Source organism: Uloborus diversus, chromosome 2, assembly GCF_026930045.1.
Source record: "Uloborus diversus isolate 005 chromosome 2, Udiv.v.3.1, whole genome shotgun sequence".
NCBI lineage: Eukaryota > Metazoa > Arthropoda > Arachnida > Araneae > Uloboridae > Uloborus > Uloborus diversus.
Window position 1 is genome coordinate 1,718,452 of NC_072732.1, and position 24,621 is coordinate 1,743,072.

Below are 24,621 nucleotides of genomic sequence, written 5' to 3' on the forward strand. Positions count from 1 at the left end.
AATGTTGCATACTGTGCTCATGGATCAAAGTGGGAAAGTTGGGCTCCGTTGATTGGACACACAGGCACCGAAAATGTTGAAGAGCGCCCAATCTTCCTATTTCGTGCCATTCCCACCACACACGTAAAACTACGCTGTTCCAAGCCGGACCCCAAGTTTTTAAGTAGGCTGACATGGCCTCTCTACGGCCCTGTGTATGTTCGAATAGAGCAACGGGATAGCCAGTGACTAACCAGTTGCATTCTTCTTCTTCTTCTGGAGTTCCCGGAAGAAAATATTGTTGAGGACTGCGTACAGAGCGCTTTGCCTCCCTTTCGTATCTTATTTTGAATTAAACACAGTTGTCAATTGCATTCTAGTGAGTTATCTATTCGATTGTTTTTCTTGGGGACTCTAGATTTTCTACTTTTGATTGAATTTCTCCTTAGAGATGATCGGATAGAGCCACCGATCTGTTGATTTGATAACGTCAGTGGTTTAGATCGCAACTGGTTAGTCATCGGTTGTGTTCGACGAGCGATCGGCAGCTCACCGGTTAAAATAATGACGTCATTCCTAATGCTTTAGCATTAGGTGACGTCATCGCTGTCACGTGATCGGTCGCTACCGGTCGAGGTTGTCGAACGTAAGCATCGGTTTTCCAGCTACTCTATTCGAACGCGCCTTTTCTGAGACTATGCTGCTAGTACTTAACTGTAACTTTAACTTCGGTTTAAAAGCATGTTTTATTTGTTTACATTTGCAATGATGAATCTGGAGCGGATCAACTCTTACTGAAGTATTTTAAACTTGTAAAGTTATTTAGTAGTTCTATCCATTATTTAAAATTCACCGGTTTATTCTTTTTATGAAAACAAATTGAAGATCTAGTCAGCTTTTTCGTGTAAATATCATCTTCCATACGTACTGAATTATCCTTAAATCGTAAGCAATGTTACAAACTTAATTTGCTTTGTTTGCCATCGAATTGTATTTAATTCATTTTTTTTCTTGAATTGTTGAAAGCGGAAACTTGTGTGTTAGTTCTAGTCATATTTTATGAGCAATGTGAAACTAGTTTACGGGGAAAGTCCGCTATGTCACCTCTAATCCTCAATTCCAGAAAAAAGAAAAAAAAAATCCATAAATTTTTAATTTCCTATTGATTTGATTGATTTTAATTGGTTTCACCGTATTAAAAAAGCATAAGCTAATGAACTGATCAATGGCACTGGAGGGGTTTTAGAGTTAAAACTCCACCCCGAGCTTGAACACATTCATCTCCCCCATACAAATCAGGGGAAAAGCACTATTTAAACTTTTCTAAGCAGGATAGATTTCAACACATTATCTTACTATTTTTGGTGACCGTGAAGCACTCAAAAATTATTTTCCAATTCTTAAATATACGAATAATATTTTATGATGAGCACCTCTACGGACATAAGAGAGTTAAAATGGTCTCAATAGGGCCGTTTCCATGGACACTTTCGACCCCGGAAAAAACCTGATTTTCACCGCATTCTAGTTTTTTGCGGGGTATATGTGGAATTTTTCTCCTCCTGCTCCCTTCTGGGAGCAAAGCGGAATTTTACCCAGAATGCATTACACGAAACAAGTTCGTCTACTAGCCGCTAAGGATGCTGTGTAAAAACCGCTTTTTGTGGCACTCTTTTTACATGGAAACGGAGAATTTTTCAATCTTTTTTTTTTGCGGAGCCAGAGCAGGGATTTACCTACCGTGTGGAAAAGTGTGTTGTGAATGCGGCTAATAAAAAGTGCAGCACAGGGTTTCATTGTTGCCCAGCACTTCCAGCACTGAACAAATCCTTTTAAGGGAAACCTTTGGGATTTTCTGAGTCTCCTTCCCAATTCTCACTGAAAGATTGAAACTGTTATTAGCTCGAATTTGGCATTCAAAAAGACATTGATGTATTTGAAGTTTTAAATGATCTTGCAAAAAAAAACCTTCATAAAAAATATAAGGTTCAAGTAAACCAGCAAAGGACTCCCTGGTTTCAAAATAAGATATCTCGAAAACATAAGACGATATTGGAATAAAATAAACGGTATGTTTATTCTGAAACCCATAAAAATCATATAGAGGAACTTGGAAATTAACTGCCAATAGTTTGAAAACTGCCAATAGGTGGCGCTGCACAATGTAATTGCAATAGAAGTCTCCATAAATAGTGCTGTGACGAGGTTTGTTGTTTCAGCAGCAGTTTAGTCTCTCAGATATGTTTACATCTACGCTAGAAATTATCGTCCAACCTCTTCGCAGCACTATTCATAGAGACTTATTGCAATTACAGCGTGCAGCGCCACCTGTTGGAACTTTTTAAAACTAATTTACAAGTTCCTGTATATGATTTTTATGGGTTTCACAATAAACATACCGTTTATTTTATTCCAATATTGTCCTTTGTTTTCGATTTATCTAATTTTGAAAGCAGGGAGTCCTTTGCTGGACACCCTGTATATATATAATTTATATATACATTTATATATATATATACGAATATAATGCACTTTTCCCCATTTTCTTCGCTTTAAATTCATGGCAATATCTGTATGAATTTTTAATTATTTTACAGCGAGTGTTATAAATGAATAATTGCTAAGCCATAGAAACTCTTTGATTCAATATATTTAACATTTTCTCACTATAAATGAAAGCGAAGAAAGCAACAATTTTAGATTTTGAAAACCCCTCCCAGAAAATTTTTCTGGTTGCGCCACTGGAACTGATTTTTAGAGGTATTAAGTTTCAAAAGGATCATACTAGGGGGGTTATATACAATGGCATGAATCATTTATAAGATCATCTGGCTTAAAGGCTCAGTTTTACAAAGTTCCAAGGGGTGACCTTATTATATCAAGGTCGAATATACAGTAAGTCAGATTTGAAAGATAAAATAATTGGGGGCCTTTCACAAATGATGTCATGCTTTGAAGGGGGGGGGGGGGTTGAAATTGTGACAAAAGGAAGGGAAAGGGAAAAAAAGTATGACATCACACATTTTTTATAAGAATATGACAATGAAAAATAAATAGGGAGGGGGTTAGGTGAAGTGTAACGCAGGGGGATGGGGGTCAATTTTTTTGAAAAAAAAGTGGCATCATTTATATTATGGACTAAAGCAATATTAATTCTAGAAAGACAGGGACTTGTGTGATCCCTCGCACAGTTTGTTGTTCACTAACTCATTTAATATCAAACAGAGCTTAATGGAACTTTGTGACTTTTCATTATATGTCACTAAATAATAATTGTTTAATCATTTAATGATTTGCCTCATGGCAAATACTGATCGTTATACCTGGAAAGACGGGAGGGACCACAGTGGGCTCTAAACTTTTTTACAAAAAAAGATATTTTTACTTCCTTTTACAAAAAAGGAAATATTGTATTCACGAAAAAACTTTCACTCAAAAACCGGCCTTAATTTCCATTTTGCTCATCCCCGAATGAATGTTGAGTTTTCTTTTCGACCCGACTACACGTGGATATATGCCTAGGAACGTATAGACACCCGAAATATCCATTTTGATGATTCCCGAGTTAAATACATCGAGTTTTCTCGTGACGTCTGTATGTGTGTATGTACATATGTATCTTGCATAACTCAAAAACGGTATGTCCTAGAAAGGTGAAATTTGGTACGTAGACTCCTAGTGGTCTCTAGTTGTGCACCTCCCTTTTTGGTTGCATTCGGATGTTCCTAAGGGGGTCTTTTACACCTTTTTTGGGGGAAATATTTGTTAATTTCATTGCTAACTCAAGTGGTGTTATAATTTGTCAAACACTTGGTGAAATATCACCAAGCTTTTGGCCGCCAAGTTTTGTCGCCAACTTGGCAAAAAATTTGGCGATTTTTTTTAAAATTTTTTAGTTTGGTTTTGATTCGGCTAATGTTGGTGATATTTAAAGAGTTAGCCACTAAATCACATTAAAATTGCCCGTAATGTGGGAATAAATCTGTAAAACGTCTTTTTGCTTTGGTTCGCAAAAAACTAGGTGTGACAATATTTAGTGTTTCCTTGCTTACTCCTAGGCGCTGTTATCATTAAATTGGCGTAAAAAGAAAGTCATGTGATGCACACATCTGCTCGTTTTGCTTTCACTTGAATGTCGTAGCATAAAACAAATGCTGTTCACTCTAGTTTAACCTGTGACTCTTGCAACTCTCTTTATGCAACTGGTTAGATATCCAAAGGCTATAAACAATGCCGATTGCTTACCATCCTAACTGCAGCCATTGCTCTTGGAAAGATAAACTAGTTCAACCTTTTGACAAGTAGAGACAGAAAAGCTGAAAATAATAAAGTACTAAGTCTTTACTTAGTCGTATAAGAAGGTGCATTGTGTATATGGACTCACTCAGGTAGATTTTTTAAAAGAATTCACCCAAAAATGGGTAGGGGCCACACTGGCACCTTCAGTTTTTCTAGGTATACAGAAACTTTCAGCTTTTTTTAGTGTTAAGTAAGTGTAACAGAAAATGTCTCGAGTGCTGTGTTTAGTTTCATTTAAGATGAACCTGAAAAATCGTAGTTTTCAATTGTAAGAATAATATTCCAGATCAACATGGACGTCGGGAAGATTTTCTTCTCAACACTCAGACAATCCAGAATCTCGTCTTATGGGTCACGGTTACGTGGATCGCTTGGGGTGAACTTTGTGAAGAATTGTGCCGCTCAGCATTCAAGGGCAGAAGAAGCCGTCGTCGGTCGAGAGAAGATTCAACTGTCCAGGCCTTCCGTGGTGAAGTGGAAGAGACCCCCTTTCATGAAATGTCTCTTCGTGAATAAGTACGACGTGGTACGTATGTTGTCCATTAATGCTTTACCTTACGATGTTTCCTTCGGGCATTTTCAATGAGGGTGCCCTCTTTTTTGAATTTCTTAAAGCACCCTTCTCGCTCATTTGAAGTTTTAGTCCAATTTCGTCACAAAAGTAAGTTTTTCCGAAAGGTAACGTTTCACACGAGCCCGGGGTTGACAAGTTTCTGCCGAGGCAGTTAAAACCACTGGTAGAAACCGGATAAAACCGGCATGGCAAAAGCCACTTTTGTGGCAGAAACTGGCAAATACTCACAAAATGAAAAAGTAATTCTTGATATACAACAGAACATGCATGGAAAAGATAATTAATCGTTAACCAAAGCACTGTAATTTTATTACAAAATTATCACCATTCAAAATCAAATGTTACATTGTTTGAACTCTGCAATTGCCTCTTAGAAAAGGTGGTTTCAAAAATTGAAACAGGTTCTCAATTTAATATGCACAAATGAGAAACTCAAGAATGTTCTTGAAACAGAAGAGCTAGCAGACAATGCATCAAGGAGTAAGCAATGTTCGTGAAACTTTTATTGACTGTATAACTGGTCCACCATGTAGTAACTGGGGTTGTGATAAAAATTTGACTGGAAAAATAAGTTTTGAGAAATGGGGCCAATTTGTTTTGCAAAACTGTGACATTAGGTACAAAATCCGGCACTTTCTTCTTGAAGCACATGACATGATAATTTCAATCAAAAACAGGAAGCATATAAGTGAGCAAATTACAATCAGTAATGCCTGTTTAATTCTATATGTCACTCCTCTTTCCTGAGCACCCCTGTATGATTTTTTATCGTTTGTTAAATTAATCCAAGTACTACGAGCCTCTGCAATTGAAAAGTTCCCTTTCTGAACTAAATCAAGGGCACTAGCATTGGATGTTATTTTTTTAAATGATGAAATGATGTTTAGTTTTTTAGTTTACTTAAACAAATATCATTTACAAATTACTTTAGTTATTAAAGACACTTTTAAGTTTTTACCAGTTTCTGCGGTTATAACCAGTTTTTGCCACTGGCACGGCAAAAACTAGTTTCTGCCGGCAGGAAGCCAACCCTGCACGAGCCCGGCATTGAAACATGACTCCTTCCGTTTCCCTCATCCACTAAATTTGATTTGAATTTAAATCTGAATTCATTCAGTTTCTAGAATATTTTTAAAAGCTAAATAAGAAAAAGCTTTTTATTATTTTTTATAAAAGTGCTCTGAAAAGGTGCTTGGATGTTGAAAAAGCATTTTATACTCATGTAGAGCACAAAAATATGTTTAAAAAAAAACACTTTTTCTATGACAAAATGTCTATTAAAATGTGTCTTTCCAAGTGAATTAAAGTGTCCTTTTATCTGCAAGCACCCTACTCTATTATAGTCTGGGAGAAATACTACCTTAGTATCATTTTTCTGATCCTGTCTTTAAAACCTGTACATCAGTTGCAGTTAGTTATGATATAAGTGCTGCAGTTGAAAAAAAAATAAAATATTTAATGAAACACTTTTTTTTTAAGGGTAGACTTTAAATGACACATTTTTGTCAGACCAAAAATGAATTGTAATGACAAAGAATTAATATTTACAGCATCTTAATGGGTTCAGGAATGAAAAAATTGCCTTTAAAATTCTTGTTTCAGTTTCAAAAAATAATAATAATACTAGCTGCAACCCCCAGCTTTGCACAGTCCACCTTGAAAATAAAAGTTATGTCAAGTGACGCGTGTTCAGCAATCAGGCTTGAACAAAATTTTTTTTTTTTAAATCAGTAAAATTTTGTGGCAGATTGCGGAAAAATAACCAAAAAGGAAACATTTTAAATTCCCTGATTACAGGAAAAGCCTCAAGACAAAAGCTAGAATTTTATTTGTTTTCATTCGAGAAAAAGAATAACAACACATCTTTCTCCTCAATACGAGTAATTTTCTTCACGCTACAAATTTTAATAAAAACATTGTTACGGAAAGTTAATAGTTTTTAACTGATATCTCCGCTAATAATTGTCAGAGGATGATGTTAAATAGCCAAACATAAAGACGGGAAAAATACGAATTTATCAATACCTCGTTTGAGTTTCAGTTCACTGGCATTCGAGAAAATTAACTCGAACATAGATGAATACCTAGATACATACGCTCAGTTTATAGGTATATAAAATGGTAAAAATATAAATTTATTGTTGCTGGTTATCAGTTGATTAACCTACCTTGAAACGAATCTAAAAAAGCTGACCTACATAAGTTTTTTTTTTTGTTATTGAGTGTTCAACAGTTGTCTCTTGTTTGTATGTATTTATCTCATTTTTAACCAAATTTTTAAAATTCAGAAATTTATGAGCCATAGTACTGGCTGGAGAACTACAGAAATATTACCGAGCGTTTTATATTCTATACAACCTGCAGCTGGTTAAATAGATCATAAACTGATAGATTTTGGGTGGTGCTTAGGGTTTAAAGAGCTTTTGTAAGTTCATTAGCAAAGCATGCCCTCCCCCCCCTGCAAAAAAATGTAAAAATATTGTACACACATTTTTGAGACATAAGGGTGGAAAGGGTTTTTTTATACCTTGGAAGTTAACAGCTTTTTGAACTGAAGGAATCCCAAAATAGTCCTTGCAATCCCAAAGCAGTTTTAGCTTTGTGTGCAATTGTTAATTATTGTTACAAATTCTGTAAATAGTAATTATTCTTATGATTAATTTGTCATAATCTAGCTAAATTTGGGGTTTATTAAACTATCTTTCATCTAAAATTATTGTAGTAACGTAACCTGTAAATAGTTTCTTGTAATGAATATACAGCCCCCGTACATTCGGCCAAAGTATACGGTCCCCTCATTTCTGAATGATTAAATTTGTGAATGGAAAGAAATAAGATAAGGGTCTACGATTTCCGAGAAGCATTTCGAATATTGTGGAAGCTTTTCGATGTTTATAAATAGCTGCCGCATGATAAATGGTCAGTCTTGACTGAACCATTGGGCTGAGAGCATTTATTTTGCTCTGTGTATTAGCTCTGTTTATTGCGAGGCATTTCGCTGTTTTGTTTTGCGTATTTGAATGTAAATGCGTGTGTAATCGTTGAGTTTACGGTGTTGATTGATATTTGCTTAGCTGCTGATGATTCATTTAGCAGTTGTAGACGATCTTTCCTGTACATAGTGTAAATAAATCTCCTGTGTTTTTCCTAAGAACGGTGTCGTTCTTTCAGGAAAGTTGGAAGTCGCACCGGATCCGTTACATTATGTTGGTTTTTTCATTTCTGTTTTCTGCACTAAGGAAGCAGTGCAGTACTTCTTATTCATTTTTCATCCCTATGCAGACTTCAGTGGCATTATTTTGTTTACTGACCCCACAGAACAGATGTAGTTTGCAAAAATTTGTGTGTTTACAATCATTGCAATAATACAGTGATCAGAGTCGCTGGAATTGTGTTCATCTCCCACAGGGGCGGATCCAGACATTTTTGTAAGGGGCGTCAAATTTCAGTGGTCAGTTAAGTGGAAGAAAAACGAAGTATAATTTGAATATTCTTCAAAATATCTTAATAACCTATGCATGTATTCTAATAAAAAATTTTATCAAGAAAAATATGCATAGCAATTTATTCATTGCAGTTTGCTGTTGATATTTGAGTTATTTTAATTGTTCAAATAAATAAAAATACACATTTTTACATTTAATCTACCGAGAAAATTTCGTTGCAATGAAAACAAGTAAGGCACAGCATTGTTGCATTAATATTTTGTACAAGAAAGTTAAAGTAAGTACAGCATTACAGACATAACACACACACACACATAGTTTCGGAGTTTGTATTGTAAAAGGGTCCTGGTCCACACAAGGGCCTACTGGGCCGAAGCTCAGGAGTCATCAACTTTTAGGAGCTTTATTTTTTCAAAGTGACATTATATGTAATAAAATTTGTATTTATTAGACTTCAAGAGACAAATCTAACAAGACTAAGTAAAAAGCGATTAACATTGATTACATACACTAATTTTTCAGGACTAAAAATTGACTTTCAACAATAATAATAAGTAAAGGAAATGTAAAATAATAATAATAAAGACTTTCTCATCACAGGGGGGTCAGCTAACCCTTTGACCCTCCCCTGAACCCGCCCTTGGTCTCCCAGGATTATATTCCTCGGTCTGTAAGAAAATATGTCTAGTTCCTTCTGTCTCTAAAGCCTTTGACCAATCAAAGTTTCAAATGAGTTGCAATTATGCAATACACAGTTGAATGGTTTCTATAAAAGTTAAAACCAGGGCCGGATTTGGAAGTGTGGAGGCCCCGGGGCAACGAAGGAGTGGAGGCCCCTAATCAGGGTTCAAAAAGATCAACATATTTTCGAAAATATCCGATACTTTGATATATATCCGAATATTTTGATATATATGTATATATCTGATATTTTTGAGCTCAAGAAGTGAAAAGTTGTAAGGATGACCTGCAAAGTTAACCATTTTTCGGAATTTTTTTTTACTTACTTTATTTCTCTTTAACTGATAGGTACAAATTACAAATTAAATGAATTAAAAGAAAAATAATTGCCACTGAAATGCTCGATCAAATAAAAAATCGATAGCAAATGGATACTTGCAATCAGGGCTTCCTGATATATCGATAATAATATTATTTATGTGCAAGCAATCTTTGTAGAAATACAAAAAAAAAAATGTCTGGGAGAAAAAACGTAAAATTTGCTGACCCGTGAAAGTTAGGATATTTTGTAAAAATTTTTTATTTTGGGGACCCCTTTTTTGTGGAGGCCCCAGGGCAGTAGCCCAGTCTGCCCTCTCCTAAATCCGGCCCTGGTTAAAACAACTGGAAGGATTGAAAATTTTGCAGCTGTTTGGTTTGCGCTCGAGTAGTCATTTTTAGTTACATGTTTTAAATAAAATTATTTAGGTATCTTTCCATTTTGGTACATCACTTGATTTGGCGAGTCATTTACTCTCTATCTCGGTAAAAAAGTTTGTGTCACTGCCATGTTGCTCCTTTTTTAACACGCTTTTATTAGCTTCACCTGTATGTATGTATGTATGTATGTATGTATCTTGTAACGGAATCTTGCAGCTCAAATTTCGCCCACTTCCTGCGATCGGATTCTTTCGACATTTGGCACGCGACCTCAGACCCGATGACAATGCAATATTCTATAATCAAATTAATTAATTAACTCTTTTAATTGTGAGTTTCTTCCAATTTTAATCATTTTTGGCATATATTCAACAATGTAAAAAAGGACAAATTAAAAAAAAAAATACATTAAAAAATGCTCGCAAAAATTACTTTAAAATATCTGCAAAAACCTTTCATTTTTCTGCATCAGACAAAATTTGTTCCAATGTTCCAAGGTAATTAGAATATGAAATATAATTGTTTTTAACTCATTTCATGCCAAAATTTAGGTGAGCCTTCAATTGGAAATGCATTGCTGATCAGACCATTGTTGAACAAAACATTTATTCAAATGCATCTCAAATTTTCAAATATAATTTCCGCAAACATACATCGATGACTCACAGTAGCTTCCCATCGGGGTGCCCTTGTCTTAACTTTAAGATATTACCTCACACTCATATTATAAATAATTTCGTCGCCTGATAATTCTCCAACATAAGACTAAAAAACAGAAAAATAAAATAATAGTTTAAAAAACTAAAAAAACACGCTTTCGTAGCAAAATGAACTAAAAAGTGAAAAATAATCTTTGGATAATAGTAGTTGACCAATCACTAAATTTTAATGTAATACAAAAAAGCGTGGGGGCTTCTTATCAGCTGTCTTGAATTTCTTCCATCTGTTGTCCATGCAAAAATGTAAATAGACAGCACCCCACGCTTTTTTGTATCACATTAAAATGAAGTGATTGGTCAACTACTATCATCCAAAGATTATTTTTCACTTTTTAGTTCATTTTTCAACGAAAGCGTGTTTTTTTTTAGTTTTTTAAACTATTATTTTATTTTCTTATTTTGTGCTTAAATGGAAAAATGGTTTAAATTTATTAATGACACGATATAGCAGGGTTCGTACGCTCCTTCAAAACTCCTCCAATACTCCTTCATTTATGAAATTTTTTGAAGGGCCCTTCAAACTCCTTCATTTCGGTTTCCTTTAAAACTCCTTCTTTTTTAGTTCAAGACTACATAATCTTCCTCTATGACAGTAACTTAAAATGCTTCGATTGACTTTGTCACAAAGAAAATTTTAATGTAGTCATTTCGTGCATTTTTTTTTTTTTCGATTTACAAATTTATCATAGTTAATTCATAAAAGTTGAAGGTGAGAATTTTATTAGAAGACTAAGACAGTTCATAAGTGAAGTAAAACATGCGTCAAATGGTGCTTGGTTCAAGTTTTATGATTATTGATTTTCCCTTCACCACACTCTCAACAGCAAAAGTCAGGTTGTCTAATTATTATTTAAATGTTCAAAACTACATAAGTAAATGTACTACATTAAGTGATTGTGTTAAAAAAAAACAATTGTTTAGTTAATTGCAGTTATGATATTGTAAAAAAGGGTCATTCACAAGTGATGTCATACTTTGAGGAGGAGACGGTCTCATGAAATTGTGACAAGGGGAAGAGAGAGGGTGACAAAAAGTGACATCACACAGTTATTGTAACAATATGTTTGTAAAAAATATGACGTGACAAGAGGAGAAGTTTGGGGTGAAGTGTGGCACTTTGTGATAAAGGGTGTAGATGGTCAACTATATTGAACTCCATTAGTACTCCTTCAAAATCTCATTTTGCTCCTTCAAAACTCCTCTAAAACTCCTTCATTTTATTTCTGAAATTGAGTACAAACCCTGTTTGGCAGATTCATTAACATTTCGTTTGAGCTTTTAATGTTGTGTTATTTAGTTGACAGAATGTTTCATTCAAATTTAACTAGTTATTTCGTAGCATGCATTTTTTTGGGCCAATTATTCTGCAATTTGATGGCTGAGTTGATTTATTTGGCAAATTGTTTTGCTCTACGACTTGGTCCGTTTAAAAATTCATTAAATAGTCAAAATAATGTATGGATTGTCAAATGAGTAGTTTTTGTATAATTTTAACACAGTGGCAATAAGTAACATGAAAATGAATCACCGGGTTTTAAAATGTACCAATTACTTACATGAAAATTTTGTTCGTTGCTGTCCTTCTTAATCTCTCTCTTTTTCCTTTCAAAAGGAGTTGTGTGCCTTCCCGGAGATATTGACGAAGGAGCAACTGGCAGAAGTAGAAGACTCAGTTAAGAGTATCAACTTGTTGTATGCTGAAAAAGGTATCGTGTGAAACCTAGTTCCTCAAGGTCTTTGTCTTAGTCAATGCGGTACTGTGAACAGAATCAAGCTCACTCGATGTTACTTTCAAATTTGAATACCTCAACCCCCCCCATTCCCTTAGAAATTTTGAAAAGAATATGTTTTATTGCTCTGACACTGTATTCAACGTTAGGCTGGACCTGCAATGTCAAGGCACTGCAAAAACCAGAAATGTTTACATATTTTTGCAGATGTTTTACATTATTTCTGTTGTAATATCATTATTTCAATTTTTTGTATGTGCGCATTATTGGCATGAAATATGCATGTTTTTACAAATCAAAAGGTTTTTGCAGTATAAACTTAAAATCTTAAAAAATAAACTCTTATCTGTTGCTTGTAAGAAATCTTGTTTATAACAATATTTTTTTTAGGTCCCAACAGTATTGTTGTAGACAGGTTTTACTGTATTGTCTTAGTTTTTTCTCATCACTATTTGAACCTTTTGCAATGTGAATTTCAACAGTCCTTCATTTTGGAAATGATGTGGTACTTTCATTTTTCTCTTCTCCTTCTAGTGAATTCTCACGAAATAGATGAAACCCAAACCATACCCGATAGCATACTTCAAGATCTGAGAGAGTTGGGCCTCTTTGGAAGAATGATTCCCACTAAATACGGTATAAGAAAGTTAATGATTGAAATAATCTTCGTTAAGCCTCTTTTTCAAGTTTTTTTTTTCTTCTTTTGTCTCAGTTTTGTTGCTGCATCTGCACTTCAAGGTCTTTTCATGTTTGCTTTTACCTATTTGTTTCTGTTTTCTTCTAGTTTTTATAAAAAGTAGGTTGTAAGTGTTTAAAATAATTCTGTTATAACATTTTCACATTTATGATGTTGTTTTACCATTTTTTAAATCCATTCCTTTGATTTGCTTTCGTATTATACCTGAGTTCAATGAATATACAGTTAACCCTCGTTTATCGCGGTTAATTCGTTCCAGACTTCACCGCGATGACTGAATTTCTGCGAAGTAGGATTCTGTATTTATAAACCGAATATTTTCCTAACTAAAGGGCATAAAACTTACTGAGGACAGCTTAAATGGGTTTTTAACATAATTAGAGCCCACTAGACATAAAACAGCACCCTTATCCAACATTACGTTTGCATTACTTAATATATTGCACAAAATATGAGAAAACGAGGTATATTAGACGGAATCGATATCACATTAATTATTGGGAAATAAAGTACACACACACATGCAGTTCTTACACACTCGTACTAACCTATGAAAATAGCTCAACTTCAACTTGTTCAATGATGAATTGATTTCCAGTTAGTGACCGTATGTGCCCAATTTCTTCCTCTACATTTATCCTCATCGAAAGTATTACGCACACAGCTTAAAAAGCTAGTACGTTGTTGAACACCATTAGAGATGTATTTATCCCCTAGTAACAATACAGTACAACTAGTACAACTACAGTACCTAAGAAGAGCTTACCGTACTTAAAAGACATAATTTGTAATTCTCTTGTAAGAAAAATTTTTCACGAGAACATAAAAAAGGCTCATTGCTATAATTGAAAAACAGAAAAAACTGCGATGAAGTGAAACGGCGAAAGTCGAAGCGCGAAGTAGCGAGGGACGACTGTATTTAGAATAACGCTTTGCTTAGTGTATGTTAACCTAGATTTGTTTACTGTATTTGTAACCTTGTTAACACATTACTGCTCTTGCTCATAGTTCAGCATGTTTGTTGTTGTAAAAACTTTTTGGATCAAATTAGGCTAGACTGTCGAACATTGGCGACGTAACTTTTTTGCTGGTGTTTGATCAAAGTGACATGGGAGCTACTTACTTGGTGATACTGTGCCTTTTAAATAAAAAAAAGCCATTGAATAGCATTATGGGTTTCATTCAAGTGTTAAATAATCAGCCAAATAAATAAACTTAGCCATTAAAAACTATTAAAATGCAAAAGAAATCACCTAATTAATAAAACAAGGAATTAAAAAAGGTTAAAATGTAAAGTTAAAGAAAGGTGCCGAGTGTGGCATCAACATAAAAGAGCTTCTGCATGTTTACTAAAAGGTAAAAAGTAAATAAGTCGCCAATTCATCAATGCACCCATATTCTATGCCGTGAGAAGGTAAACAGTAATATCTGCAGAAAAGAGTTTTTTTAGTTATTTGAAGAAACACATTTTGGATTCCATACTAACAATAGAATGTTTTTGTTATGCTTTATTTATGAATTCTTGTACAATAAAGCCGAAAAACAATAAATGACAAAAGTGCAAAAACAACTACTGTACTTTCGAGAGTAAGCGCCGCACCCGGTTCTAAGCGAAATATATTCTCAAGGAAAAACTTTTTTAATGTATGCGCCACATCAGGTATAAGCGCCGCACCCACCATAATCTCCGAACCCAACATTAAACAACTTAAAAGCACGATAAGTAGAAAAGAAAGCTGGAACAAAATGCAAATGAAAGAAATATATTAATTAGCGAAACTATATATACTTTACTGTAAATATAATTTTCTTACCTTGGGAGGAGACATTCGTTGGTTATCCAGAGAGAGGGACATGGACCATTCTCCTCAATGTTAAAATTTTGGGCCAATGTCAAACTCCCTGGCCAAAAATATCGACCGACGTAGAAACGACATAAGCCAACATTTGAATATTGAACAATAACGGATAAGGTACTTGAAACATATAGAGCTATGTCGAAGTATATTTTTTCGCCGACTTGATTTAAAAAGTCATTTTTACTGCTTATTTCGACGTTTGAAATCAATTAACTAGTATTAAAACCGTTTATACAGTACCATTGTTATTTATGTAGAAATCAGAAGCAAAATAGAAAATTGCAAGCATCGTTGTTTTATGTTAGAAAAAAATATTGAAACACTGAAAAAGTGAAACTGGATGAAATATGTGGGTGTCTGAAACTAAAGTGATTTCTCCTGTTGAGCTCAGACTTTTGGGCTTAGACTGGCAGATGTGTTCAATCAACTTACTTAGAGCATCATTTCTACCTATCTGGATAAATTTAAACGAAATATATTACAGCTAATTAACTTTCAGAGATCAGTATTTATTTTGTGTAAAAAAATTTTGCTTTAATTTAGAACAAAACAGGTTTTGAATGTTTGTGATTTGTTGATGTGTGAGTCGTTGATGAATAATGTTATATTTTAAAAAAATGTTCCCTTCCGTAGGTGGTCTGGACTTGACTCACACGGCCTGCACTCGGATCAATGAAGTCCTGGGTTTGGACTGGTCTCTCTACGCATCCATCACTGCTCATGAATTTATGGCAACTCAGGTTCTTTTTTTTCCGCATTTAACTTGTTTTTGAAAGTTTCGTGTTTTTCACTTGGTTTGAAAATTAATGAAATAAAAGAAGGGCTGTATCCAAGGGGAGGGTTTTGGGGGTTAAACCCCCTCCCAAAATAATAAGCTATGGCCAAACGAAGAAAATGATTGTTTAGGTTTAATTATGAAGTGAAAATTTGTGCAGCGCTTCTTAAAAAAAAAAAAAAAAGAAAGAAAGAAAACTTTTTCTCTGAAGTTTTATGCAATTTATGACTGTTAGAGCTTTACCAACTGGAATAATATTTGGGAAAAACTATGGTGGAAGAATACTTCAATGATTTATTAATACAAAGCCTCACTTAACTGCGTTAATATTACTTATGGAGGTTGTGATGGATTTGGCATTTGTTTGATTGATTGATTGAGGTTTTTAAGTGATTTCTGCCTATCCTGAGAGAGGAGGCTTGTACCACGGTAGGAAAAAAGGGGAAGAACTCGGGGGATGCTTGGGAGGAAAGAAAGGCAAAAAAAAAAAAAATTGTCACTTGGTGCAGCCATTAAGGTACATTAGTTGTTGTGTTTCGTAATGTAATTTCCATCTGCATTGATATACATGCTGCATTATAAAAGAAACTGTGGACATAATTTAATACTAATTGCAATATGCCTCATAGTAAACAGATTTCTTTAAAAAGAAGTGAGCAAGGTTTTCTTACGAAACAAATAAGGTTCGATTAAAAGAAGCTCTAAAGTGCAGCTAGAATTGTCCTTGAGAGGTAGGGTGGGGACAGAGCTGTCCTTACTACGAAAAGCTAAAGTTTGTGAGGGATTGATTCCCCTCCCCCCCACTCGGATAAAATTTATAAAATCCCTCCCTTTGTGAAAATCTGGACACAGGCCGGAATACAAGTCTATTGAATCAAAGTTTTCATTCGGTGCCAAACTCTTTGGAAGGCTGTGGTAGGCATTTCCAATAACTCAAACTGCAAGTAACTCAGAGTCGTTTGTCTGATGCTCGGGACTTTTAGTTATCGAGAGTCGACTGCTGTTACTTTTCAATGAAACATGTCTTGAGGCTTGGAAATGCTTAAAAGTTATCCCGAGAGTTTGAGAAGCTCTGCCATAATACTTAAAATGAATGATTTAATGCAACATTGTGGATAGGATTTTTGTGGGAAACGTCATTTCAAAGTGAAATTGTTTTCCAGATGTTGCTCTTGTATGGATCTGAAGAACAGAAGCAAAAGTACCTCCCACTCCTGGCTTCCGGAAAGAAGATCGCCGCTTTCTGCTGTTCGGAATTCAAGAGGTACGGTGCGTTGTTTTGTTTTCCAATGGCTGTTGTATTTGATAACTTACCATGTTTAATCGGAAAGCGGAAAGGCCGAGTTCCGTAAGTCAGTCAAAAATATTACTTGCTTATACAAGCAGAGTTGGATACCATGCAGTGGAAGATGCAGAATGAATGTCAATGTGAAGAAATGAACATTGGAAACTTGTTTAAAATCTTACCAAAAATTTATTGGTCCATTGTAACTAAGATAAATAAACTCACAAAATAAATTAATAAAAATAAACCCTGGCCATAAGCAGAGGGGGAGTTCACAACGCCCAACACCTACCAGTCCTAACACTCACGAGGCTGAGCAAAAGATAAGAGAGAGAACGTTCCCTATTTATACTTGCATATGATTGGGCATCAAAGGATGCCAACCTAAAACTAAAACTTTACATGTGGCCGAAAGAGTTGAGAAGTTAAACTAATCTGAATAAAGACGATTTTACATTACATTAGGAATGAGAACTCGGTTGAATATTGTTTACCGATGTCTATAAATATTATTGTCGGTGGAGACACATTTCCGAGTCCAGTATGGGGGACCAACATCTTACATCTTCTTTCCCTGTTGGAATGATGGGTTTCTAAGAGCACTGCACTTGGGAAGACATATTTAAAAAAGAAGATAGTCAATTTGCATGTGCCCCTATAGGGGATCACATGTGAACGAGTCTGGGGCACATACGAACATGATTAAAAAAAGCAGGACAAGCTTATATATTTAAAAGAAAAACTTAAATATGACACATATATGTATTGTTACGAGTCCAGCCACTTCAAGAAATTCTTTAAATGACGACACAGTTCTAGAGAAAACACAGGAGATTTATTTACAACTATGTACAAGAAATAGGAAGGGGGGGGGGCCATATACTCCAGTCGAATGTTAGGGGATTGTATGTACATTACAAGAAACTATTTACAGGTTACGTTAATAAGGTAGTTTTAGATGAAAAATAATGTATTAATCGCCAAATTTAGCCAGATTACAACAAATTAATCATAAGAATAATTACTATTTACAAAATTTGTAAGAGTATATATCAGATTCATTGAATGGTCTGCAACCTATACTGTGTCAGTTTAAATTGTACACATTAAAGAAAATATTTTTTCAAGATACAGTGGATGTGGTTAATTGAATCAACCACTTTAATGAATCAAATCGTCAAAACCGGAACAAAATCCAGCTTTACTGAATTTGCCGCTTTGTTTAAACAGCCGTTTTGAGGAATCAAAACTGTTTAGAGCAAACGTGATTCAACTAAGCGGCGGCCACTGTACAGTAAACTCCCATTTATCCACGGAACAGGTTAGCACGGTAACTGCGGATAAGCAAAAACCGCGGATAATCCGAATAATAGATAAAAAACGATACTTAGTGTATTCAATAGCTAAAAAATATGAATGACACTCACACATACATTTAAATTATAGCTAAAAATATTGCTACATTCCATCTACTAAGATGGAATGTAAAAAATATATACATATGGTGGCCTCAGAGCAACAGTAAGATGTCTTTGTTATTTCTGGGATTAGATATCTTACTGTTGTTCTGAGGCGACAATATGTAAAAGCTAAAAACTAAATATAACACAATCAAAAGTTTAAAAAACATTCAATGAATGTTAAAAAAAAAAATAGTGAAAAGACACGGGGATAAACCGACCGCCTATAATCGGGAGTTTACTGTATATTAAAGATATATTTTCAAGATATAACTTCTGACTGGCAAATTTGAAAGTTCCATAGCCTGTTCTCATCCATGGATAGACATGTAAAAACTTATAAGACTACATAGTGCAAAGAATATTTTATTACGTAAAGACTGTTGTAATTATACATTGCCTTTAAGATTCATGCAGAGTTTGATTATGTATTTTTAAATTATTTTGAACTTCAGTTTTTAACTGAATGAAAATATTTTATGTATTTTTATTTCCTGTTAAGTGTTTTATACCGCAAAATTGTAGACCAACTATTTAGTAACCAAAGAATTTAAAAATTACAGTAATGAAAATAAATAAATAAATATTTAATAATAATAATAATAAGTAACCATAAATTTACAATCTAAATGTTGAAAAATAATACAGTCAAGCATTGTTTATACATTTCTCTTTTATACGTTTTTTAATTTGGTTTCTGCAGAATTTAATACATATAAATGAATTTAATACATATCCTGTTATATATATTTTTTCATTTATACGCTTTTTTTTCATACGTTCCCCTTGGATAGGAACTGCTCACATGTGCCCTAGATGTTGTGTTTACTAGGGCCCCATCATCTACCATTGAACGAACTTGCAAAAAAAAAGAGAATTCTTAGTTTAATAAAAAAATTTAAACATTGCCAAATTTTACTTGAATCTTCATATGATAGTTTATGATAATTAAGTTTAGCTTATTAGATAGTCTAAAATATTTTTTCATGTATAGAAGACAGTAATAAAATTATGTACAAAACCTGCTAAAACAAATAAGTTGTCACCATAAAAACATGAAGGTAGGACTCGTGCTTCCATTACTTGAGAATTTTTCAAGATATTTTGCTTGGAAGTGATCCTAGTAAAACATACCATGTTCACATTTGCCACCTATGCTCCTTTTCCCCTACAAGTAAATTACTTTACTTTATCGTTTTTTTACGATATCATAAGAAATTCTTGAACCTGTGAAATATTATGGCTGTAACCACATATTCATACAGTAGAAGATCGTTATAACGCACACCTTGGGACCACAGCTTTTGCGTTATACAGGATTTTGCGTCATATAGATCATTTCATAAATTTTTGAAACTAATATTCAGAATATAGCTATATATTAGCACTTCAGAATGGGTTATCTGCAATAAGTATTAAAGCACTAAAATATTACAATTATTTATTCACAAATAAATATGTTTCACAATCAAAAGAAAGTGCATTATCCTGCACTTCTGCTAGCTTCATGGTTTGCATAACAGCTGCATTTTCAAGGGACATCTGGTATTCTCTGTTTATTATGATTACTAATTCTAAATTTAAAAGCTTTGAATTAAGATGGAAAGATGAAAAACTTTCAAAATTGAACAATTTTTATTTTTGCAACAGCAAAACAGAGGGATTTTTTTAAGCTTCAAAACCTATTGTTTACTTCTGAAAAGTTGTGCGGTTTATAGCGAATTGCGTTATATAGGTCGGCGTTATAATGGTCTTCTACTGTACAACTATTAAATCGGGAGTTTGAAGAAGGAAACGAGCGCCAAAATATAAAAATTTGAATTTTAGCAGCAAAAAAAGCTTTGAGGGTTGGCTCACAATGTAAGGCAGAAGAGAAATACAGAAACCTATCTCTTCATGTGTAGAGTACGAAATTCATCAGCTGGAACAAGGGATCTAGTCCAGTCTTTGTTCCCTTGTTCCAACTGATGACTCAATTCTACACTCAAAGTTCTGCCTTACATTGTGAGCCAACCTTCAAACCATTTTTGCCGTTAAAATTCGAACTTTCATTTTTGGTGCTTGTTTCCTTCTTCAAACTACTGATTCAATTTGTTGCAATGCATTTTTAAAAAGTGTCGAGGACTTTTCGGACACCCTGTGTAATAGTTTTTTCACCCTATATCAGCGGTTCCCAACCTTTTTTCCCTGGCGAACCCCTTCCAAAATCCAGAAGAGGTTGGCAAACCCCTTGTGTAGTAAGTAATAGGTAAAAAAAGAAAATACGCACTATAAAATTCGGCAGTTTTTTTTTCAGTTTGATGTTGCTCATCACTTCATAACAATAACAAACACATGACGGCGAAATATAGAGGTACAAACATAACTACAAACTAAAATGATAGCTCTTCAAAAAAAGAAAGGCAATTTTCCACAAAAAAGAAACCCAATTAAAGCTTCAGTACTTTGAAAAAACTCTTAAAATGTGATATTTGGGTAACAAAGAAGCAAAGTTCAAAGTTTAGCTCAATTGTCTGAGTTTTAGTCGTGCATTAAGTTCAGTATTTAAGTTGCATCTGTATTTATCTCTAAAAATGTTGAAAATTCTTCTTCACATAAAAACGTGTTAAAAATAATTTTAAGTTTACTTATTACAATCGCACTTCATGCATTTTTGCATACGACAAGAGTAGTGTTCGCCGCACTAAAATGATAAGTTAACTAAACATAAAAAATTAACTAAAGATATTTCATATGCTCGGACATGCACTATGTAATGTTTCCATCAATTTTAACTGAATTTTCTGATCAAAAGCTAAAGAGAAACCAAATCACCTGGCTTCAATTCCATCATTCTCAATGAAAGCGAAAAAACATGCGCCTCGTAATGACAGACTTAATTCTTGGAAAGTAAAATATGTCAGCCAATATGCTAACATTTTCGTGCAGAATGTATCGAATGTTTGAGAGACAACTGAATAAATGTTGAACAAAAAACCTCTTGACCTCAAGACTTTACAACAAACAAGTATCCTAAAATTCCGCCATTATAAATTAATTGAATGTTTGAGAGACAACTGAATAAATGTTGAACAAAAAACCGCTTGACCTCAAGACTTTACAACAAACAAGTATCCTAAAATTCCGCCATTATAATATTATTTTTGCGAACCACCTTTATCTCCCTCACGAACCCCCGGTTGGGAACCGCTGCCCTAAATGTTTCTATTCACAATGTAAGTAATTATTCCGTTCCCTCATTTCTTCTCGTTTCTTTTGCAGTGGAAACGACCTGCTGTCCATATCCACGACCGCAGACAATGTCCCCGAGGGATTCCGCCTCAGTGGGACCAAGTCCTGGGTGACCAACGCAGAGAACGCCGACCTCTTCATCGTCTTCGCCAAGATGCAGGGGCACATGGTTCGTATCCAATCACAGATGATGCGTACGAAATTGCTTGTAGGAGTTCTTTTCCTTCTTTCTAATGGGTGCTGCGTACGTGACTTCTTACAGGGCTGTAACCAGACTTATGTTTTGGGAAGGGTTTTATGAAACGTAGTTCTTGTGAGATCTATACGATCAATAAAATTCGATTTTATTCATATACTAGAAAATGGCCCGTCAAGGTATTACGAGTTAAAATGGCTTCTACATTTGAACGAAGCCATTGCCAAAATGACCAAAAAGGTCATAGTTTAATGATTGAAATTTTAACCCTAACTCCAGTGGATGAACTCTAAACTCCAGTAGGTAGCGTTCATTGTGGACCACCTTTTCGTTGCTGGATCGAGTTCAGCCTCCACAATAAAGCCTTTCCCAGCATATCAAACATTACCAAAAAATAGTATCAAATGATCATGCCCTGGAGCGGGTTTCATTGTTGATCACGTCAAGAGCGTTACTCGACCATTTGCTATTATATAAATGAGGGTTCTATTGGTTTTATGTTACAGTAGGTTCTTTAAATGAGGGGACGCTACTTTAAGGGCACTAATATGATCAAATATAAAAGGTAATGTGTCTATTAAATGAGGGGAAAAAATTGGTACATACATTACATAACTTCACTGCAGTTAAATATTCCATGTACTTTCAAGAACTTAAAATAGATGCTTGTACTCCTATCCAGAGTTTTTTTTTTTTTAATTTCTAATGGCAGATTGAAAGACAACTGTAGTTATAAAAAGCAAACAAAGTGTTAGAAATAGAATTTCTACAAACATCTCTACACTTACTTTTGCCCATGTAACTGAACTTCACGATAATCAACAGATGCTCGTTCGGACCAACGATCTGAGTGAATCGGAAGTGAGCGGTCGGATCCGACGCGTAATGTAACGGACTCCCACCATTGGCTTAGCAGGGAGGCATCTCTGCCACTTGGTGCATTCTCATTGGTTGCGTGGACGTTAGGGCAATGATGTGAATACTGATGAGGACAGGCTATTTAACAGCGAACGGAGTTGACAATTGCTCTCTCTTTTTTAAGACTCGTTCGGTGATGTCTGTCCTATAAAAGGTAGCTCGAGTGGAGCTCGTATTGCTCGGCGGATTGCCGACGATGCTTAACTGATCGTAGTAATAGATTAGTGAGCGGTATTAGAATGAGCTTAACTAACTTGCTAGTCATATTTAATTAATCTTTTACCTTTGGCTTCAGTTAATAGTTTACACAATTATATTTATTTTTTTCTCACATGTTAATAAATTTTAGGTTATCTTAAAAAAGTCTCTTCATCTGTTATTCACAGAGAGTTGATGAAATGTTAGTTCTTTCACTAACTCTGCAAGAAGTATTAAAGTTAATAGCTGATATCATTCATCAATAGTATCACAGAGAAGCAAGAACAAAGAACAAAAGTTAAAGAAGAATACAACTACAGAAATGAAACTACATATGAATCATTCATCATGTGTGCCGAGCTCCAATATTTCCCCCACAAGTGTCATGAGTCCAGCGCAGGACAGTGACTCAAAGGTTTCGCGTCCATTTCCTTACTCATGCTGCACAGTTAGCAAATTGGAGTTGACGAGATTTTTATTCGGTGCAGATGCTTGGTGAGACAATTGCGGCCAGTAACGAGGGGAAATATGACAACTGATGTATGTCTCTCGACCAAAGTGGAATCTTTATGATTTCCTCAATCCACTTGTCTTTATTTGTGAATTTTTTGCTTTTCCACTAAGTCCCTCTCAGAGAATTTTTAATCAACGTTTGGCGGCATAGAAAGGAATTGGTTTATGTACTATTTGGACAATTTCGGTTGCTTTCTTTGCTAGGGAATGCGGCACCTTATTTCCCTGTGGTCCACAATGTGGTGGTACCCACTGAAATGCAATCTCTTTATGGCTTACAGCTAATTCATTAAGAGGCTGACGAATGTTTAGAATATCCGCTGACACAGGGGCTTTGGGTGCAGAAATGGCCAGGAGGGAGCCCTAGATTCTGAAAGTACGACAGCCTTGGAGAAATTTTTAGAATGGCATTGGAGCTGTGAGAGAGCAATTTGAACAGCGGAGATCTCTGCGTCAAGGACTTTTTTGTGCCTTCCAACAGGAGAATACAAAGAAAAGATTTTACACCAGAGCCGACATTTATACAATCTTTCATCATGGAGCCACCTGTAAACAGGTTTAGTCATTTATTATATGGATACAATTCATGAAAAGTCTCAGGGTTACAGCTTTTAGAATTTGGTCATTTGTTTGACTTTTAGAAACTTCACTTGTTAAGTTTGATCAGACCTTATACTTGCTTTTTTTAGGTGGACATTGTCTCTTGAAGAGATTTTCCGTCTTCCCCCGTTCAGTCCTATTTTTTTTTTCATCTCAAAAACTTTCTGAAGGACACTTTTTTGGGTTGTCTATTCAAAGTAATGCTATTCCAATTAATATTTTTTGACAATTATAAGATATGATAAATATAGATGTTTTGGAAGGGAAAGATCATGTGACCTTGAAGGAGGGGGGGGTGACCAACTGGAGGAGTATATTTTAATAATAACCTCATCCAGGAACAGAAGTTGAATCCTTGAAGAGAGGGGGGGAGGGTGTCCCCCCTCCCCTTGCTATATCCCATCAGACATGTTGTAGGATATTCATAGTTCATGACTGTCTAGGTGATTAGATGTGAAACTTTTCTTTTTTAAATATGTTGGTTATATCATCCTGCAGGATCCCAAATCTCGAGAAATTTCGGTGCTGGTCGTAGAGAGAGACTCGGAAGGGATCGAAGTGGTGCCCCTGGAGAAAACCTGCCTGCGAGGCTGTAAAAGTATGTATGTTGTTATAACATTCATAGAAAAGAAACAGGTTGTTGTATCAATATGTGCCATAATGCTCAAGAAGATCATGAAAAAAAATTGTGTTTAAAGGTAGCCGTCACAGTAAGAAAAACATAATGTGAGGTGTTTAATCATTTTATTACCAACTAGTGGT

The 24,621-nt window shown here is 34.8% G+C and overlaps 1 protein-coding gene across 2 annotated transcripts in view; it reads left to right on the forward strand.

The window, feature by feature from the left end:
* The first annotated feature begins 730 nt into the window (after positions 1–730).
* The window catches only part of LOC129216852 (complex I assembly factor ACAD9, mitochondrial-like), an 88,907-nt gene continuing 65,016 nt past the window's right edge, over positions 731–24,621 (forward strand). For both annotated transcript variants that reach the window (XM_054851064.1, XM_054851065.1), the window contains exons 1-8: positions 731–924; positions 4,565–4,804; positions 12,010–12,103; positions 12,662–12,763; positions 15,317–15,423; positions 16,622–16,722; positions 21,465–21,603; positions 24,358–24,457. In XM_054851064.1, coding sequence (XP_054707039.1) covers positions 4,571–4,804; positions 12,010–12,103; positions 12,662–12,763; positions 15,317–15,423; positions 16,622–16,722; positions 21,465–21,603; positions 24,358–24,457 — 877 coding nt within the window. In that variant the 5' untranslated portion in view covers positions 731–924; positions 4,565–4,570. The remainder of the gene's footprint in view (positions 925–4,564; positions 4,805–12,009; positions 12,104–12,661; positions 12,764–15,316; positions 15,424–16,621; positions 16,723–21,464; positions 21,604–24,357; positions 24,458–24,621) is intronic.